We start from the raw sequence: 16,012 nt of genomic DNA on the forward strand, positions 1-16,012 counted from the left end.
AAAGCCTTCGCTTTATTAGAAAACGGCCGGAGGGACTCTGCATTCAATCAAGCCTTAAATGAAATCACACTGCCACTTGTTTCAATGTGAATATCCTAGTCAAACCAGAGGGGCCAAGCTGGTTTCTCTCTCTCTCTCTCTCTCTCTCTCTCTCTCTCTCTCTCTCTCTCTGTCTCTCTCTTTCTCTCTCTCTCATCCTCTGTATCTCTCTCTCTCTTTCTCCCTCGCCCTCTGTCTCTCTCTCGCGCTCTCTCTCTCTCTGTCTCTCCCTCCCTCTCCCCATCTCTCAGCCCCACTCCACCACTCCCATTATGTCCCCTGCCTTTAGGCAGTCTCCCTTCTCTCAACCATGTTCCACTGCATGCAAGGATTAGCTGGCCCTGGATGAAATATATTCACAAGGCGTAATAGATTCTTTGTCTGTCCCAGTCCTTTGTCCCCAGGGCGGCCCATTCTCCTTCACTAAGGCACTGGGTTTGTATGGCAAATGGCTCCGCAGACACAAGCCACACAACTGTGTTTTCTTTCTCTCGCCCTACAGTGGTTATCTGTAATTGCTGTCACGCATGTGATTTTATTGATAATGGGTTTCCTCTACATTAGGTGTCATTTCATGCTGCAGCACTCCTCAGCACTGACCTCCTCATTGCTGGCGGAGTCCTGTGTGTGTGTGTGTGTGTGTGTGTGTGTGTGTGTGTGGCATTTGAATGTATGTGCGTGTGTGTGTGTGTGTGGGGGGGGGGGGGTGTTTAAATGTGTATGTGTGTTTGTGTGTGTTTGGGGGGTTGGTGTTTGGATGGATGCTCCATCATCGTGGGGTGTCGGTGCTATTAGCGTCTCTTGTGGCGTTGCAAAATATTGTGTTTGGCCTGTGGCTCGTCCTTGTCACACACAGTGGAGCTCAAGTGGTCCCCGCATCAAAGCCAGTAAGCCTGAGGTCCGCCACTGCAGGAGACTGCACATAGACTTGCAAATAAGTAGCCCCAGTGTTTTCTTTACGTATCCAGTAACTCAGAACCGCGTGTCAAGAAGCCTTCTTGAGCTCAGAACCGAGAACATTGAGAACTTTTCAACAGCCAAAGCTCTATTTCTGTCCTTTCTTTCTTCAGGCTTGAGGCCAGGAACTGAGTATGGTATGGGGGTGACCGCTGTGAAGGACGAACGCGAGAGCTTGCCCACAACAACTAATGCAGTGACTGGTGAGACTACTTTTCATTTCACAGACCGTAGTATGTTTTGTCATAAGACTTGGAAAAACCTTCATTAGACTCAAAACGTGAATGTGAAGTCTGCAGACAGACGCCATCAACTTGTCTTGGACAGTCTTATTTTCAACCAGAGGTGCATTCAAATTCCCTGAACAGAGGCGAATGTTCGTAGCGAACATGTTTGTCTGAACAGATACATTTGAATGATTTTGTGTAAACATTAATAGTTAACATTAACTCTCTGTCCAGCTCCCAACATGTTTGTTGAGAAATACCTCCTCAAATGTTTACAAACGTTCGCCTTTTGCGACTTTGAACCCACCTCTGGTTTCCCTGTGCCTGTGGTCTCTGCGCTGTCCCCCTGTTCCCTTGGTCATTTGTTAGGACGGGATTTGATGGAGACATTCAAATGAACAATTATTTTTGAGGGCTGAACTACAGTGATAGACAAGCCTGTTTCATTTGTCGTCTCCGTCCTTCCTCTTAGATCTGGACGCTCCAAAGGACCTGGAGGTGAGCGAGGCCACCGAGACCACGCTGCTCCTGGTCTGGACCAAACCCGTGGCCAAGATCGACATCTACCGCCTGGTGTTCATGTCGGCCGAGGGCCGGCGTGCCGAGGTGGAGGTGCCCGGTGGCGCCAACACCCACACGCTGGTAAACCTGACGCCTGGCATGGCGTACACCATCACCCTGGTGGCAGAGAGAGCCAGGAGGAAGAGCGCCCCCACAACCATCACCGCCTCCACCGGTCAGTCAAAGCCATCCCAGAAAGTGTCCGAACTTCTAAATGTGTTTATGGTGTCCCCCCCCCCCCCCCCCCGCCCGCATGCTACTGCTGCTCATGTCTCGGGTTCATTTTAAGCTGCCAGTGACACAGATCATGCAAGTCATGTTCTGGAGTCTGCCCACTGTTCATCGTGCACACTGGATAAAGACTATATCATATTTCTAACTCGATTTAAACATGCCGGAGTTGAGCTCTTTTTTTAAAAAGTGGTTATTGTTTCGACTGGGGGCCTTTTTTCAGCAGTGCCCACACGCTGGCAGCTCTGGACCCTGCGCGCCAAGGCCAAAGTCAGCCATGAATTGGATTCATTGTTACTCCGATATTTTTTCAGCTTCTCCCTCCAATGCTCATTTGGTGCATGTGGGTTTATTTTACTTCTTAAAGAAACAAGGGGAAAGACAAATAAGATGATTATGGCATTCTATCACCCCCCCACCCACACCCCTTCCTTTCTTTCACGGAACCCTGCGGTTAGGGGGTTCTGCTTAAACTTCCAAGGCAAACATTTCCTAAAGAACATTCGGGAGTTATGCAACAGGGGCAGTCATTAACTGTACTGCCGTGGGCAAAAATTGATATGACATGGGAGGGGGGCGAGCTGGTGGGGCGACGAATAAAAATGGCCTCTCATAAAGGCCGTGCGCTCTCTGCGGTGGGGACGGGAGGAAGAGGGGAATGAGTTGGGCCGGGGCTCCGCAACAAAGCTCATTCATGTGATAATTGTCAGGAGTGAGTGCGCTCCCCTCTGGTTTTGTGCGATTTGACCACGATGAACTGTGGGGCGATTTGATAAATAGGCCCCATGCTGAGGGCCCTGTTACGACATTGTCTCAGTCCGATCGGCGGTGCCATAATCCACCGCATTCATTTCTGCTGCCATTATCATTTCCAGACACGTAGGACAAACAGGCAGCGCTCACCACAGCCGGCTTATAAAAGGGGATTGGTAAGAGGAGGGGGGTGGGGAAGGGGCTATGGGTGGGGGATCCAGCCTCACTTATATATCGCAAGAATCGGGTGGCTGCGTGCAGGGGATTACATGACTTTTTGAGTTCAAGTGTTTGGAAACCCCCATTGGAGTGAGTCAATAAAGGGTGTATGGCCTTTTGTTGAAAAAAGAAATTGAGAATTTTTTTATAGAAATATGTGTCTCATAAAGAAAGCAGCAGAAACCAATGCAAAGAAGTGGTCAAGAAGCGAACATTGTTTGGTGGTGGAATTGTTTGCTTTTTCCAGTGTGTTTTTTTCTGTGGTGGATAGGCTTTGGAAAAGAGAAGTGTTGCATGGAAAAGCTCCTACCATAAGTGTAGTAGAGCAAAAGACATCCAAAAACCACCCGTGTGCATGAATGGGTCGAGTTACTGAATGCTTCACAATAAAAGCACATCACTCATAATCACTGTGACCATTTTCCTGTAACACTGACCAGCCCAAACTTTCAGCTGAGGAGCATTTTTGCTGTTTGAGAGGAAAACCTCTATCAACTCTTAACAATAAATTGATCCCATCTCTTTCAAACCTCAGTCCAAAAATGGAATACTATCTTTTCTTTAACTTTTAAATTCCACTGTACCAACTAGACTGGTTAGACATACAAGCTTCATTGCCACCTACATCTGAACATCATAAATGATGATAATGATGATGGTGTCTGTTTTATGATGAGAATGATAATGGCCACTACTTTAACAATCCCCTGGGTGAATTAATGGCACTTCTTCCGAACCGTGAAGAAGCTCCTCTCTCTCTCTTTGTCTCTCTCTTTCTCTCTCTTCCTCTCTCTCTCTCTCTCTCTCTCTAAGACGCTGCCAAAAGCTGCCACTGGCGCTGCTCCCATCATCCCACCCTCCATCACTCTATCACTCCACCCTTTTATTCATTCACTCATTCATTCCTTCCTTCCCTCATTCCATTTGCGGCTCCATTTTTTCACCCACTACACAGCGAGTGTGTCGGGTTAGGAGATAATGGCCGCCTGTTTAGTGCATCCCAAGGCCCGCTCGCTCACTCGCTCGCTCGCTCTCTCTTGCTACCTGGCCTGCCTCGCATCGCGAGTGCTGACACCGCACAACGGCATCCAATTACAGGATGCTCAGCGCTCCTGCATGGCTTGCGTTGCGTTGCGTTGTATTGTGTGCTGTTGTGTGTGTGCGAGTGTGTGTGTGTGTGAGTGAAGCGTGCCCGTGTACTTCTGCTCCGGCGGGCTACACGGGACCTTCAGGAGTTAATGGCTCGCTCAGAGCCATTAATCGGCAAGCTGCCTCAGCAAAGACTGAGTCAGGTGTATGCATGACGCTAATGGCCCTTGCATGGAGGCATTGTTTGCTTTACTGTACAGCCTACTCCTTTATGGCTGTAAAGGGCATTTGGGTGCTCTCTGTAGGCATGGAGGGGTTTGTTTGCTTTGGTTGTGTAAAAGCAACTTGAAGGTATTAAACTGAACTGAAGGTGTTGGGCTTTTGGGGTGGGGGGATTAAGCAGAGGAGTTTCCAGTCATGTTCTTGGATCATACAGGTTCTCAGGATTCCACTGCAAGAATTTTGGACATCTGAAGAATATGTTCTATGGTTTCTCAGAATTGCATACTCTTCTTGTTTTTTTGTTTGTCTGTTTTTGTTTATGTGTAAGCTCCACTGAATCAAATGCATGTTCTGTCATTTACATTAATTATACATTTATTTATTTTTGAAACAAAAGTGACCACAGACGTTATGGGCCTTCGTCCAGCGGATCCAAGTCAAGGATCTTCAAAAGAGAAGAATGAGAAAGAACCTCGTCAAACGTCTCGAAAAAAAAACCCTTGTCAAAATGACCCCTGTCCTCTTTCCGTCATGTCTTGTCTTCATCCTCCCAATGTTTGTTGACCATTTCCTGTCTCGTTAACGCCATGTTGATGTGTTTGTCATCCAGACGAGAAGAAGCCCCAAGTGGGCAGTGTCACTGTCTCCGACGTGTCATGGGACAGCTTCCTGGTGTCCTGGACTATGGAGCGCGGCGCCTTTGACAGCTTTCTGATTGAGGTCGAGTCCGAGGGCGGTGAGGACACGCACAACCTCACCGTGCTGGGCGACGTATCCAGCCAGGCCTTCAGCGGCCTGCTTCCGGACACCTTGTATAAGGTTGTCCTCTATGGCCTCCATAATGGCGTTCTCCTAGAGCCTGTCTTTGCCGAGACCACTACAGGTACAAACGCTCACTGAGCCGTTCGTCACTTTACCTGTATCTTTCTTGCTTTCTTTCTCGTCTTTGCTTTCGTCATAGCTCTGCTTTCCACAAATCTCAGCTCTAATACTTGAGCTGTGTTTCCTTTCAATGCCACTGTTGGGTCAATGCTGCTCTTAAGACACTCACAGCATGTTGCATGGAAATATTAGCAGCTAACCCCGCACATCTGCACTAGCGGTATGTGGCTAAGTATCCTATCCATCCTGTTCTGTTAGTATTTTCCACCATACCTTCCAGTGCCCGTAATATTTATAACCCTACTTTGCAGAGATCGCCTTGGAAACAGGATAAAGCTTGAAAGAGGAGGGAAAATATATGACCTTCTCCTTTTGAGAAGCTGTTGTTGCTCTGCTGCTAACGTCAGAGAAGCTCTGCCTTGCCCTGTCTATCCATCTGCCTGTTGAGACATGCTATCATTATAAAAAAAAAAAAACACCTGGGCCAACAGGCTGTACATTCTCTCTCTTACAAAGAGACTGCAGGTGCAGCCATTGACTTGGCAAACAAATCAATTCACCTGATTAAGGATTTGTAAGTAAATGCTGTTTTAGACAGAGCATCTGAGAAAAGATATAAACACCGAACACACACACACACACACACACACACAAAGACAGAAGAAGAATACACTATACCTGTGTTAAATCAAACACAAAGCTTTCAACAAACCTTTAGACTCATCTGTGGCATATAAAACTGGCAAACATCACAATATTCTGACATTCTACAGTGATGCACTGAAATTATATTGTGATGTACAAATTCCAAGTTACTTTCTTCTTCAGTCATTACTCAGTCAAGTATTCTTTTGGCAGTGCTTTACTTTGTTTATACTGTGGCAGTGCTTTACTTTGTGTATACTGTATATACAGTGGTCCAGTGCTATATATATATATATATATATATATATATATATAGCACTGGACCCTTCCCCTAATAACATTACCAAAAGGACACAGCCTTGTGTGGACCGTTGGGAGGGAAGTGACCCCGAGGAGTTTTTGTCATTTCTTGTTGGGGTTCTCGTCAGTATGCACGCCCAGCGTCCAGCGTCCAACCTCCAGGCCGCTCCTCATTCTCTGACTCACATTCACACATTTTCTTGGCATTTGTCAGCCCAGAGACTGCTGGGGCCACAGCCATCGACCCTGCATGCTAATAGGCACAGACTCTCAGTAACCAGTGCAGGAACGAGCCCCGTCCCAGTTCCTACTGTAAACCCTGAGTGCATGGAAAAGTATGTATGGCTACAGTCTACAAAGTGAGAGGCGGGTGAGTAAGCCATCCAGCAGAGTAGAGTACTGCAGTAAAAAACCTACCGTGTGCCTACAAGGGCAATTGTTCCTCATCAAAACCAGCTGAGGACACAGAATAAAATCTAAGATGGCAGGGGGAAAAAAGCAACAAGGAACATAGAGTTGGGGGTAATGCATGTGATGAGATTAGAGCAGTAATAACACATATCAGCGGCGCTCGGCGTTGAACGTTATTGCAGCGTTATTACATACTGAGCTGTTCCCTCTGCCTGAGCAGTCCTGGCCTGGGTCACCAGGTTAGCTGGCGCCTTGTCCCATGGCCAACAACAGACGGCTCTTTGTGCGCACAGATTGAGTTAGCTGAGGGCAGTTTGGAGAAAAGTGATCCCTGGCTACCACATGTTAGCACTCCTGAAGTATCAAGCTCCCCCTCAATGCCCTCTCCCCCCCCCCCCCCCCCCTCGCTCCCCTGACAAAGCATGTGAAGCACGCCTGGACCCTAATGAAGAAGGACAGCTTAGCGGGACCCTGCCACTCTGGCTCTCATTTCCACCACTTACGCAGACAACAAACGCCTTTGTCAGCTTCTCGTCATATACTGTCATCAGGGAGGAGAAGAAAGCAATGGGGGGGGGGGAGAAAAAGACATAAAGAACGATTGAAGGCTACGGGTTAGATCTTCGTTTAGAAGTGGAGTATGAAAGAGTTACGAGTGTTTGTTTTAGTCGGAGAGCCTTGCCAAAGGCTGCGTTGTTTATGAAGACACTTCCCCGTCCAGACCACTTCAGAATCTCGCTGGCTTCTCCAGCCAACCACTCTTCCGTTCTTCTTGAAGCTTCTTGACTTAATTAGGGTGGAGTGCAGTCCGAACATGAACGCTTCTCCTCAGCTCAGAGCACTTTCTCCACACAGCTACACTATCCTCCTGCTTTCAGTTCCTCTGCTTATATGCAGCCCAGGCAATTGACCTGTAAACAGTGTCTCCCATTGTAAAGCATGTCATGATAACCCGGGCTATAACCGAGCAAAAACATTTACATTGTAGTGGAACAATCAGAAAAATGTTCATCAGCAACTTATGAACTTAAAATAGCAGAGAATGGAAGTCATAAATATTATGACACATCTTCACAACAGTGTAGGAAATGCTGGAGGAAATATTATAAACAATGGTATCTTCAACAGTAGTCAAACATTTAACCCACATGGAGAACAACCTTTTTAATGTACACTACCTTTGGGTGTTTTGTAAGATTCAGTCTTTGAAACATGTATGTATCAGATAAAGGAAAATACTGATATTGCATACTGGTGGTAAAGAATATATTTCAAACTAACCACTCACTCTCACTTTTTGATTCTTTTTTGATTCTTAACCACTCACTCTGCTTGTCTCTAACCAAGAATAACACTGACTATTATCTTTTCCAATATATTCTAACCTCTTGAAAGGAGTTGAATGGCTTGTATAACACATACTGTCTAACAGAGGCTAGTGAGCATGCTTGTGAGGTTGCCATAGATATATAATGTTCTTGGCCTTCAATGAAAACCTCAATCTTGCCTTGATGACTAAAAATCAGATGGAGCATGAAAGTGGCCTTGATTTTCTTCGCACAGCCTCTCTCTGTCCAGATTAACACAGTAGCTTCTTGTTCCTTCACTACTGTTTTCCGAGTTTGTTTTTTGGAGTCCACAGTGGAGGATGAAACTTATTGTACCCTTGTCACCCAGAGATGGAGCCGGAAGTGGAACACCTGTTTGTGTCGGACATCACGCCTACGAGCTTCAAGCTGGCCTGGAGCGCCCCGGAGAACGTCTTTGATAGCTTTGTCATAAGCGTTTCTGATGGGTCAGTTGGTTCGTTTGAGCAGTTCACTGTGTCCAGCGACGAGAGGACAAAGGTCATCTCAGATCTTTTGGAGGGCACAGAGTACCAAATTGAACTCTACGGCGTCATTTTGGAACGTCGATTCCCACCCCTTTCTGGTGCAGCCAAAACAGGTATTTGCTTTTCCATTTGTGTGGCGCCAGCTTAGAAGGGCACCGCAAGCTAGTGGACAGACCCACAACACTTAGCGTTTAATTCAGATGTCCCATAACCCCTCTCACCTATGAAATCAACATCACCCTGATACTTCTCTACTCCACACAAATGTCCAGTTGGACTAATATGACATTTGTGTCTTATCTTCAGTGTTCTAACAAAGTGGTCTCAAGTATTTCGCTCAATAAGGAAATAGTCTTACATCTGTTTTGCATTGTAACAAAGACTAACCAACACGTTCGTCCAGATACAAATCTGTCTAAACGTCATATAACTGTTTGTCTTACCATTTGTCTGTCATTGCTCCTGGATCTTCTCATGTGCAGGCGGCCCAAAACCACATCAACTGAAGCGGTTTCCAGTTGTATCATTAGCTACCAACCACTCAGGAGATTCATGTCGACGTATTTTTCCTGCTTTCTCATGGTCTTCAATGTTTGTCCTGTCCTTTTTCGTGTCGTTTTTTCTTGTCTGGTTGACTTGTAAATTAATGTTTTTTGGATGGTTACCCATGCTTGTGTGCTTGTATGTGGGTCTTTGTATATGTGCGTGTGTGTATTTCCATCATTGTCTGTGTCTATCTGTCCACTACGTTCTAGGGCAGTATTGCTCCTGATTCTTGATGTTGCATGCTTGGCTTTTGTGATCCTGTAATGGGGCTGAGTTCAAATCCAGTTCAAAAGTCTGTCACGCAAGGTTTGGAGACATGGCTCAACACTGAGAAGGCCTTAAGTCATGGTCTCTTTGTTTGTGTGTCCTCCATTTAAGATGGAAACATTGAAATGCTCTCTCCATTTTTTTTAACACCTCTGATACTTCCTTTATTATACACCATAACAATACTCGAATGGGTGATTGTTTCCTCCACTCTTTGTAGCAGGTCAGTCTTGCAGACAGATGATGCAACGGGCCTGGCTCCTGATCTGGCTCTTGATGTGGACAGTCACCCACATTCACTAATGGGTTAACTCTGTCTTGTCCTCTCGTTGTCTTCGACTTCTCTGCAGGCTTAGGAATGCCCAAGGGCATCCGTTTCTCTGATGTCACTGACACGTCTGCCACCGTCCATTGGAGTGTGCCTCGTGCCCGCGTGGACAGCTACCGGGTGTCCTATGTGCCCCTACAGGGAGGTAAGTGCAACATCAACCTACTAACTAATGATTAGTGAGGTAACTAATGGTTAACTAATGGTTAATTTAAATTCTGAAGGCAGTGATGTTGATTTGAATGTCTTTACTGGTGTTGTTCTTTCGTGTGACTGGAGACCCGGGCATTAATTCTGAATTTTATGATTTATTTCTAATGGAAATCTTCTAAGAACATAACGTCCATTTACTTCCAGTAGCTCTCTTTCTGACGCAAGTGTTGCATAACCTAACCATGGTCCCTTGCTTATTATTAAGTGTTCATTACTCTCAGCTCTTCAACATCTTTTGTGCTCTTTCAACGCAGTCGGGCAGCAGGTTTTCAAATCACAGACTCAGACACCCGCAGATGTCCTCATCTGAAACTGTTTAAGGATGCCATTCATCACTAGAGTCTGGCCTTCCTCTCCTAGATGTCTCACATCCTGCATCACTCTTTTGATAGACTTTTCAGAAGTGCATTGCTAAACCAATAGTGCCCCCTAGTGGATCTTTGGCTTTGTCATTTTTTTTCTGTTCTGTATTGTCCTTTGAAAAGACTCCACCAGGTTAAAAATAGTTGGTGCTAATAAAGTCATGTTACTGATTGACCACAAGCATATATCACATAAAACTGAGTACAGTTTTTAATGAGCCAAATTTCTTTTTTATATATTGATTAATTTGCTAAATGCTCTAAATGGTTAAATGACCAACAGAGAAAGGGAGTGCAGGGGTGAGATGATTTATTAAAGTGAATACACCTGTTTACAAGGAATTGCAGAAAAAACACTGGCTTGCTCAGCCTGGCACAGTAATCCTCTCTTGAACCATCAAAACATCCAGTGAAAATCCAATTGGTTGAAATACCAATTGAAAAAAAGTGGATACAGATTGGTTAATTCCATGGAATTTCACGCTGCCTTCTCTCTCACACTGCCTTCTCTTTTACTTGTGCTTACTATACATGGTCTTTTGTCTCCTCGACAGGAAGCCCCATGACTGTGACTGTGGACGGAGCAGAGTCTCAGACCGTGCTGCCGAACTTGACCCCTGGGGTGACCTACCAAGTGACCGTCATTGCCGTCAAAGGCCTGGAGGAGAGTGAGCCTGGTTCTGATACAATCACAACTGGTACGCATCAGCTCAATATCTCCCTAATGCCCTTCTGTAATGCCAAAAGCGCAGCTTATTACACGTTTAAATCTAGCTTGATATGATTTCCTCATGGACTGGGTTATTATCTGCCATAACATGAACTTGCGTATGTCTGTGTGAAATGGTGTGTGTGCATGTGTGTGTGTGTGTGTGTATGTGTGTGTGCGCGCGCATGTGTGTTTTTTCCCCCACGATTAAGCGTTGGATAAGCCCCGTGGCCTGATGGCCATGAACATCACAGACACAGAGGCCCTGCTTCTCTGGCAGCCTGCCATCGCCACTGTGGACGGTTATGTCATCACCTACAGCGCCGACACAGGTACCCACAGAACAACACTGCCCTCTAGTGTCTGAGAACAGCCACGTGTTGTCTTAAATTACAGAAACCCAGAAAGAACAAAATACACAAATTATGAAAGCAATTAAGACTGTGAGGACAAATGAAAATGTTGTGATAACGGGCTTGTTATTATGTCTTCACAGGCTTCATAAGATATTATTGTTATTTTCATGGTCAGAAATATCATTCTTCTGTCTCACTAATAATACTTCTCGTTTCTCTGAACATGTAGTTGGCCCAGTGATGGAACGAGTTTCAGGCAACACTGTGGAATTCGAGATGACCTCCCTGACCCCGGCCACTCACTACACGGTCAAAGTCTACGCCGTGCGCGACTCTGCCAAGAGTGCCGCCACCACCACAGAGTTCACCACCGGTAGGCTTATAAACCCCTTAGAACTGCTCAGAGGCTCAGGCATCTTTTCATTGCCCAGAGTAACCATGCACCGAGACCATAATATAAATGGTGCTAGGACCCTGAAGCCAAAACATCAGAGGGGTGCCAAGGCCACAGAACAAGAGTGCTACAAGACAATAGCACAATAACAGTGCTAAAATACAATAGCATGGGGCAGTGGTAGCGTAGTGACTAAGGAGCTGGGTTACCATGCAGTGGCCTGAAAAGTTGTGGATTCAATTTCCCGGCTTCCATAGCTGTGCCCTTGAGCAAAGCACTTAATCCTGAATTGCTCTGCCCATGTAATATAGTTGACATGTAAGTCACTCTGGGTAGAAGCATCTGCTAAATTAATAAATGTAAATGTACATTTTGGAGCCAAAACCTCAGAAGAGTGCAGAGGGGGGCCAAGGCCACAGAGCACCAGTGCTACAAGACCATAGCACAATAGTCTCAACAGAACCCATTACTCACTGTCACAGTTTTGTTTAAAATAAATGTGCTAACACCACTGTCATAACAGCACTGAGGTCAGACCTGGGGCATGTGCTAATAGGGTGCCTTCTTGCTTTCAGATGTGGATGCCCCCAAGGACCTAGCGGCCAGTAACATCCAGACTGAGAGTGCCATGCTGACGTGGAAGCCCCCACGCGCTGATATCAGCGGCTACATTCTCAGCTTCGAGTCCGTCGATGGCACTGTCAGAGTAAGTGCTCTGCCCTCTCTCGTGAGTGGTGTGGAAGATAAGGTGACTAACAGGGTGAATATTAAAAACAAGGACCTCCAACACACTTAAGGCCAACGGCCACTGGCGGCGTCTGACACGTATCAAGTGACGCCACAGTTTAGAAAAATCTCTTGAGCGTTTAATTCATAGACACAAATGTCGTCGCCAGTGGGCGTTGGCCTTTACATAAACAGAGATCTTCCTGCCCCTCACTGAAGGAGAATTACAGAGTATATTTTATATTCAAATATTCAATAGTTTTGTGAGGACAGAAACTCCTTTGAAAAGACAGAATGCAACAACACACATCCAAGCTTTGAAGAAGAATGAAAAATACTATAAAGAGGTAGAGAGACACATAGATGAAATGGAATAGAATTGATCCTAAAAATATCTAAAAAATAAGGACTTGACAGTCATTTGAGCCTGCTTGTTTCAGGCACTCAAACAGATGGAAATAGAAAGTGTGTCAGTGGGCCATGAGTGATGTTTCTATTTCAGGAAGTGGTCCTCAGCCCAACTGCCACCTCGTACAGCATGTCCCAGCTCAGCGCCTCCACCGTTTATGACGTCAAACTGCAGGCTCTGGCCGGGCCCAAGAGGAGTCGAGTCATCACCACCGCCTTCACCACCAGTGAGCTCCGTGAAACGCTCTCAGCTTAACCCAGCTCTCATACAAATCCAACTCTCATACACTGACTCATTCTCAAAATGCTCTCAAAACCCTCACTCTCTCTCTCACTCATTTCACTCACTCACTCCTTCATTCATTCATTCATTCATTCACTCACTCACTCACTCATTTATTTACTCACTCATACACTCACTCATTCACTCACTCACTCACTCACTCATGCACTCACTCACTCACTCACTCATTTATTCACTCACTCACTCACTTACTCATTCACTCACTCATTCATTAATTCACTCATCCATTCATTCATGCATTCACTCGTTCACTTGTTTATTCATCTGTGTTGTTCATCACTCCCACACTAGCACACTCACTCAGTATGTTTGCAGTAACGTGACTCGGTGACACTCTGTTCTGTTGTGTTTGTGTAGTCGGTGTCTTGTACAAACACCCTAAGGACTGCTCCCAGGCCCTGCTGAATGGAGAGACCACCTCTGGGATTTATACCGTCTACCTGCGCGGAGATGAGAGCCAGCCTCTGCAAGTCTACTGTGACATGACCACAGATGGGGGTGGCTGGATTGTGAGAAAAAATATATACTTACATATAATAGATAATAGATAGATAGATAGATAGATAGATAGATAGAACTTCAATAATCCCCAAGGAGAAAATATACCTTCCAGTCGCTCAGCACCACAATGGTACAAATAACAGTAAGAAAACACATCAAAAGAAATATATATAGAGAATTTATAACAAAAAAATAGTAAATTGAAAAAATATAAAGTGAAGGATAGTGTTGTAAATGTATAAATATAACTGCTAGGCCCATCACCATGTCAGTCAATAAATACTACTGTGCTAATTAGTACTAATTAGTCAATCAGACCAGTCCTTGCACTGTTAGCATGTTCAGGCCTTTGCTCCTTAGTCCATCATCCTCAATCATTAGGTGACATCCTTGAGTGGCATACTCGTCTGGATGTGTGCATTGCTATAAACTCAACTGAACTAACTGGCTTCCCTTTTGTCTTACAGGTCTTTGTGAGACGCCAGAGCGGGAAGGTGGAATTCTTCCGTAACTGGAGAAACTACACCGCCGGCTTTGGTGATCTAAATGATGAGTTCTGGTTGGGTACGTGATCATTATCAAAGTGTGCCATTGTCCAAATGCCCATGCTGGCTTGTTTAGTTTCAGAGTATCTTAAAGGAGAATTCCGGTGTGATTTTGACCTAAAGTGTTTTGAAACATGATACCGAGCGTGAACGTATGTCTTATAGCCCATCTCGGCTTGTCCCCTGCACTCCGAAATCTGGCGCTAGTTAGCCGATGCTACCAACAAGGCGGTCAATGGTGTTGCCTCGGCATCGGCATAGCCATGCAAATAAATCACTGTTTTACACCATTTACGAGGCTCAATGTATCTCCACACGGGAGTGCAGGGGACAAGCCGAGATGGGCTATGAGACATACGTTCACACTCGGTATCATGTTTCAAAACACTTTAGGTCAAAATCACACCGGAATTCTCCTTTAATAAAAAAAAAAAAGAAAATTGTACAAAATGTGTGAGAACACAGAGGCTGTGAATACAAAAGAAACCAGTGCATGGAATCAATTTGTTATTTTAGATCTATATTTTAGAAAATGATTTTGTATTCACCATTTGTCTTGGACCATGCGACTGATCTACCTACCACTTCTCCTGCAGGTCTTTCAAACCTGCACAAGATCACCTCCTCTGGTCAGTATGAACTTCGTGTGGACCTCAGAGACAAGGGCGAGACGGTTTACGCTCAGTACGATAAGTTCTCTGTGTCTGAACCGCGTAGCCGCTACAAGGTGCACGTCGGAGGCTACAGTGGCACAGCAGGTACGTGGCTGTGTAGTTGCTCAGTAGTACTACAGTTTCCTCAGTAATATATTATGTAGTGGCCACACATGCAGCTGTAAAGCTCTTTCGAATCTATGGAGTACATAGTGTCTATTGAGTGTTGTGCATTCCACATGGCAAAGATCCTCCAGGTTTATCACTAGTTTCTTGCAAGAGACTGTGAGGTAATATCAATCAGATATTGTGAGGTAATATCAATCATAAAAGTCAAAGCAAACAAAAGATCCACGACTTTTATACCACTCTATTAAATGTCTAAGTCTCATAACAAATCAAATGAATGGCATTTATTATAATCCCTAGTTACTAAGTAAATATTACAGTAAAGCAGCACTAAAGAAGATTTGCTCTCTGGGTCCCCCTACAGGTGAGAAGCGCGATAATAATCAAATTAAATATGCGTCTTTAGCTACAAAGTATTAGTGTTAATTTCGTCAGACGAGACGAGAGGAAATATGTTCGTCAACGACCTTTTTTTTCATGACTAAGACGAGACGATGACGAGACGGCATTAATGTCCTGAAACACTGACTAAGACTATCTTAAGATGCATTATTGTTGACGAAAAAAGACGAGACTAAAATGTTTTGCATGAAATAAAAACTAAGATAAAATCTCTCTTCATTTTCGTCTACAAAATGAGAAGACAGAATATCTAGCTGTTACGTTTTCAAAATATTCCGAATGAGTTTATGCTCCTGTAGGCAAACAACTCATATTATATTTTACCACGTCTGCTCGCGGACCACTTGGGATAGCTTGCGGACCACCAGTAGTCCCCGGACCACACATTGAGAAACACTGGTCTACGAATATCATGACAGTGGTCAAATCCCAGCCGAGCTATAACTGCAGCTTGACTTACCTGTGCATGTAAACATACTGACTGACAAAAAATCAGAATGAGTAATTATAACAGACGAGTAGCCCTGTGGACACACAATATTGTTGGAAAATTGAGATGTGACATGTGAGATGTTGACTCAAATGGTAATCAGAAATAATTAGTTATAAAAAAAGACTAAAATGTTTTGACTAAAACTGACTAAGACTAAGGTGCCTTTAGTTTTCTTCTGACTAAAACTAGACTAAAATGACGAGACTTTTAGTCGACTAAAACTTCAAAGTCAAAGTCAAAGTCAGCTTTATTGTCAATTTCTTCACATGTTCCAGACATACAAAGAGATCGAAATTACGTTTCTCA

The 16,012-nt window shown here is 44.8% G+C and overlaps 1 protein-coding gene across 1 annotated transcript in view; it reads left to right on the plus strand.

Annotated features, from left to right (window-relative positions):
• tncb (tenascin Cb) overlaps window positions 1-16,012 on the plus strand; it is a 33,364-nt gene that overhangs the window by 8,677 nt on the left and 8,675 nt on the right. The window contains exons 8-20 of the mRNA XM_076270245.1: window positions 1,110-1,199; window positions 1,696-1,959; window positions 4,909-5,181; window positions 8,214-8,483; window positions 9,534-9,656; window positions 10,641-10,784; window positions 11,008-11,127; window positions 11,381-11,524; window positions 12,121-12,251; window positions 12,774-12,906; window positions 13,341-13,492; window positions 13,952-14,048; window positions 14,626-14,787. Of these exons, the coding sequence (XP_076126360.1) occupies window positions 1,110-1,199; window positions 1,696-1,959; window positions 4,909-5,181; window positions 8,214-8,483; window positions 9,534-9,656; window positions 10,641-10,784; window positions 11,008-11,127; window positions 11,381-11,524; window positions 12,121-12,251; window positions 12,774-12,906; window positions 13,341-13,492; window positions 13,952-14,048; window positions 14,626-14,787 (2,103 nt within the window). The remainder of the gene's footprint in view (window positions 1-1,109; window positions 1,200-1,695; window positions 1,960-4,908; window positions 5,182-8,213; window positions 8,484-9,533; window positions 9,657-10,640; window positions 10,785-11,007; window positions 11,128-11,380; window positions 11,525-12,120; window positions 12,252-12,773; window positions 12,907-13,340; window positions 13,493-13,951; window positions 14,049-14,625; window positions 14,788-16,012) is intronic.

Source organism: Alosa pseudoharengus, unplaced genomic scaffold (genome assembly GCF_046254945.1).
Source record: "Alosa pseudoharengus isolate Yale_2024_CS ecotype anadromous, Long Island Sound unplaced genomic scaffold, YU_APseudo_1.1 YU_APseudo_1.1_scf_6, whole genome shotgun sequence".
NCBI lineage: Eukaryota > Metazoa > Chordata > Actinopteri > Clupeiformes > Clupeidae > Alosa > Alosa pseudoharengus.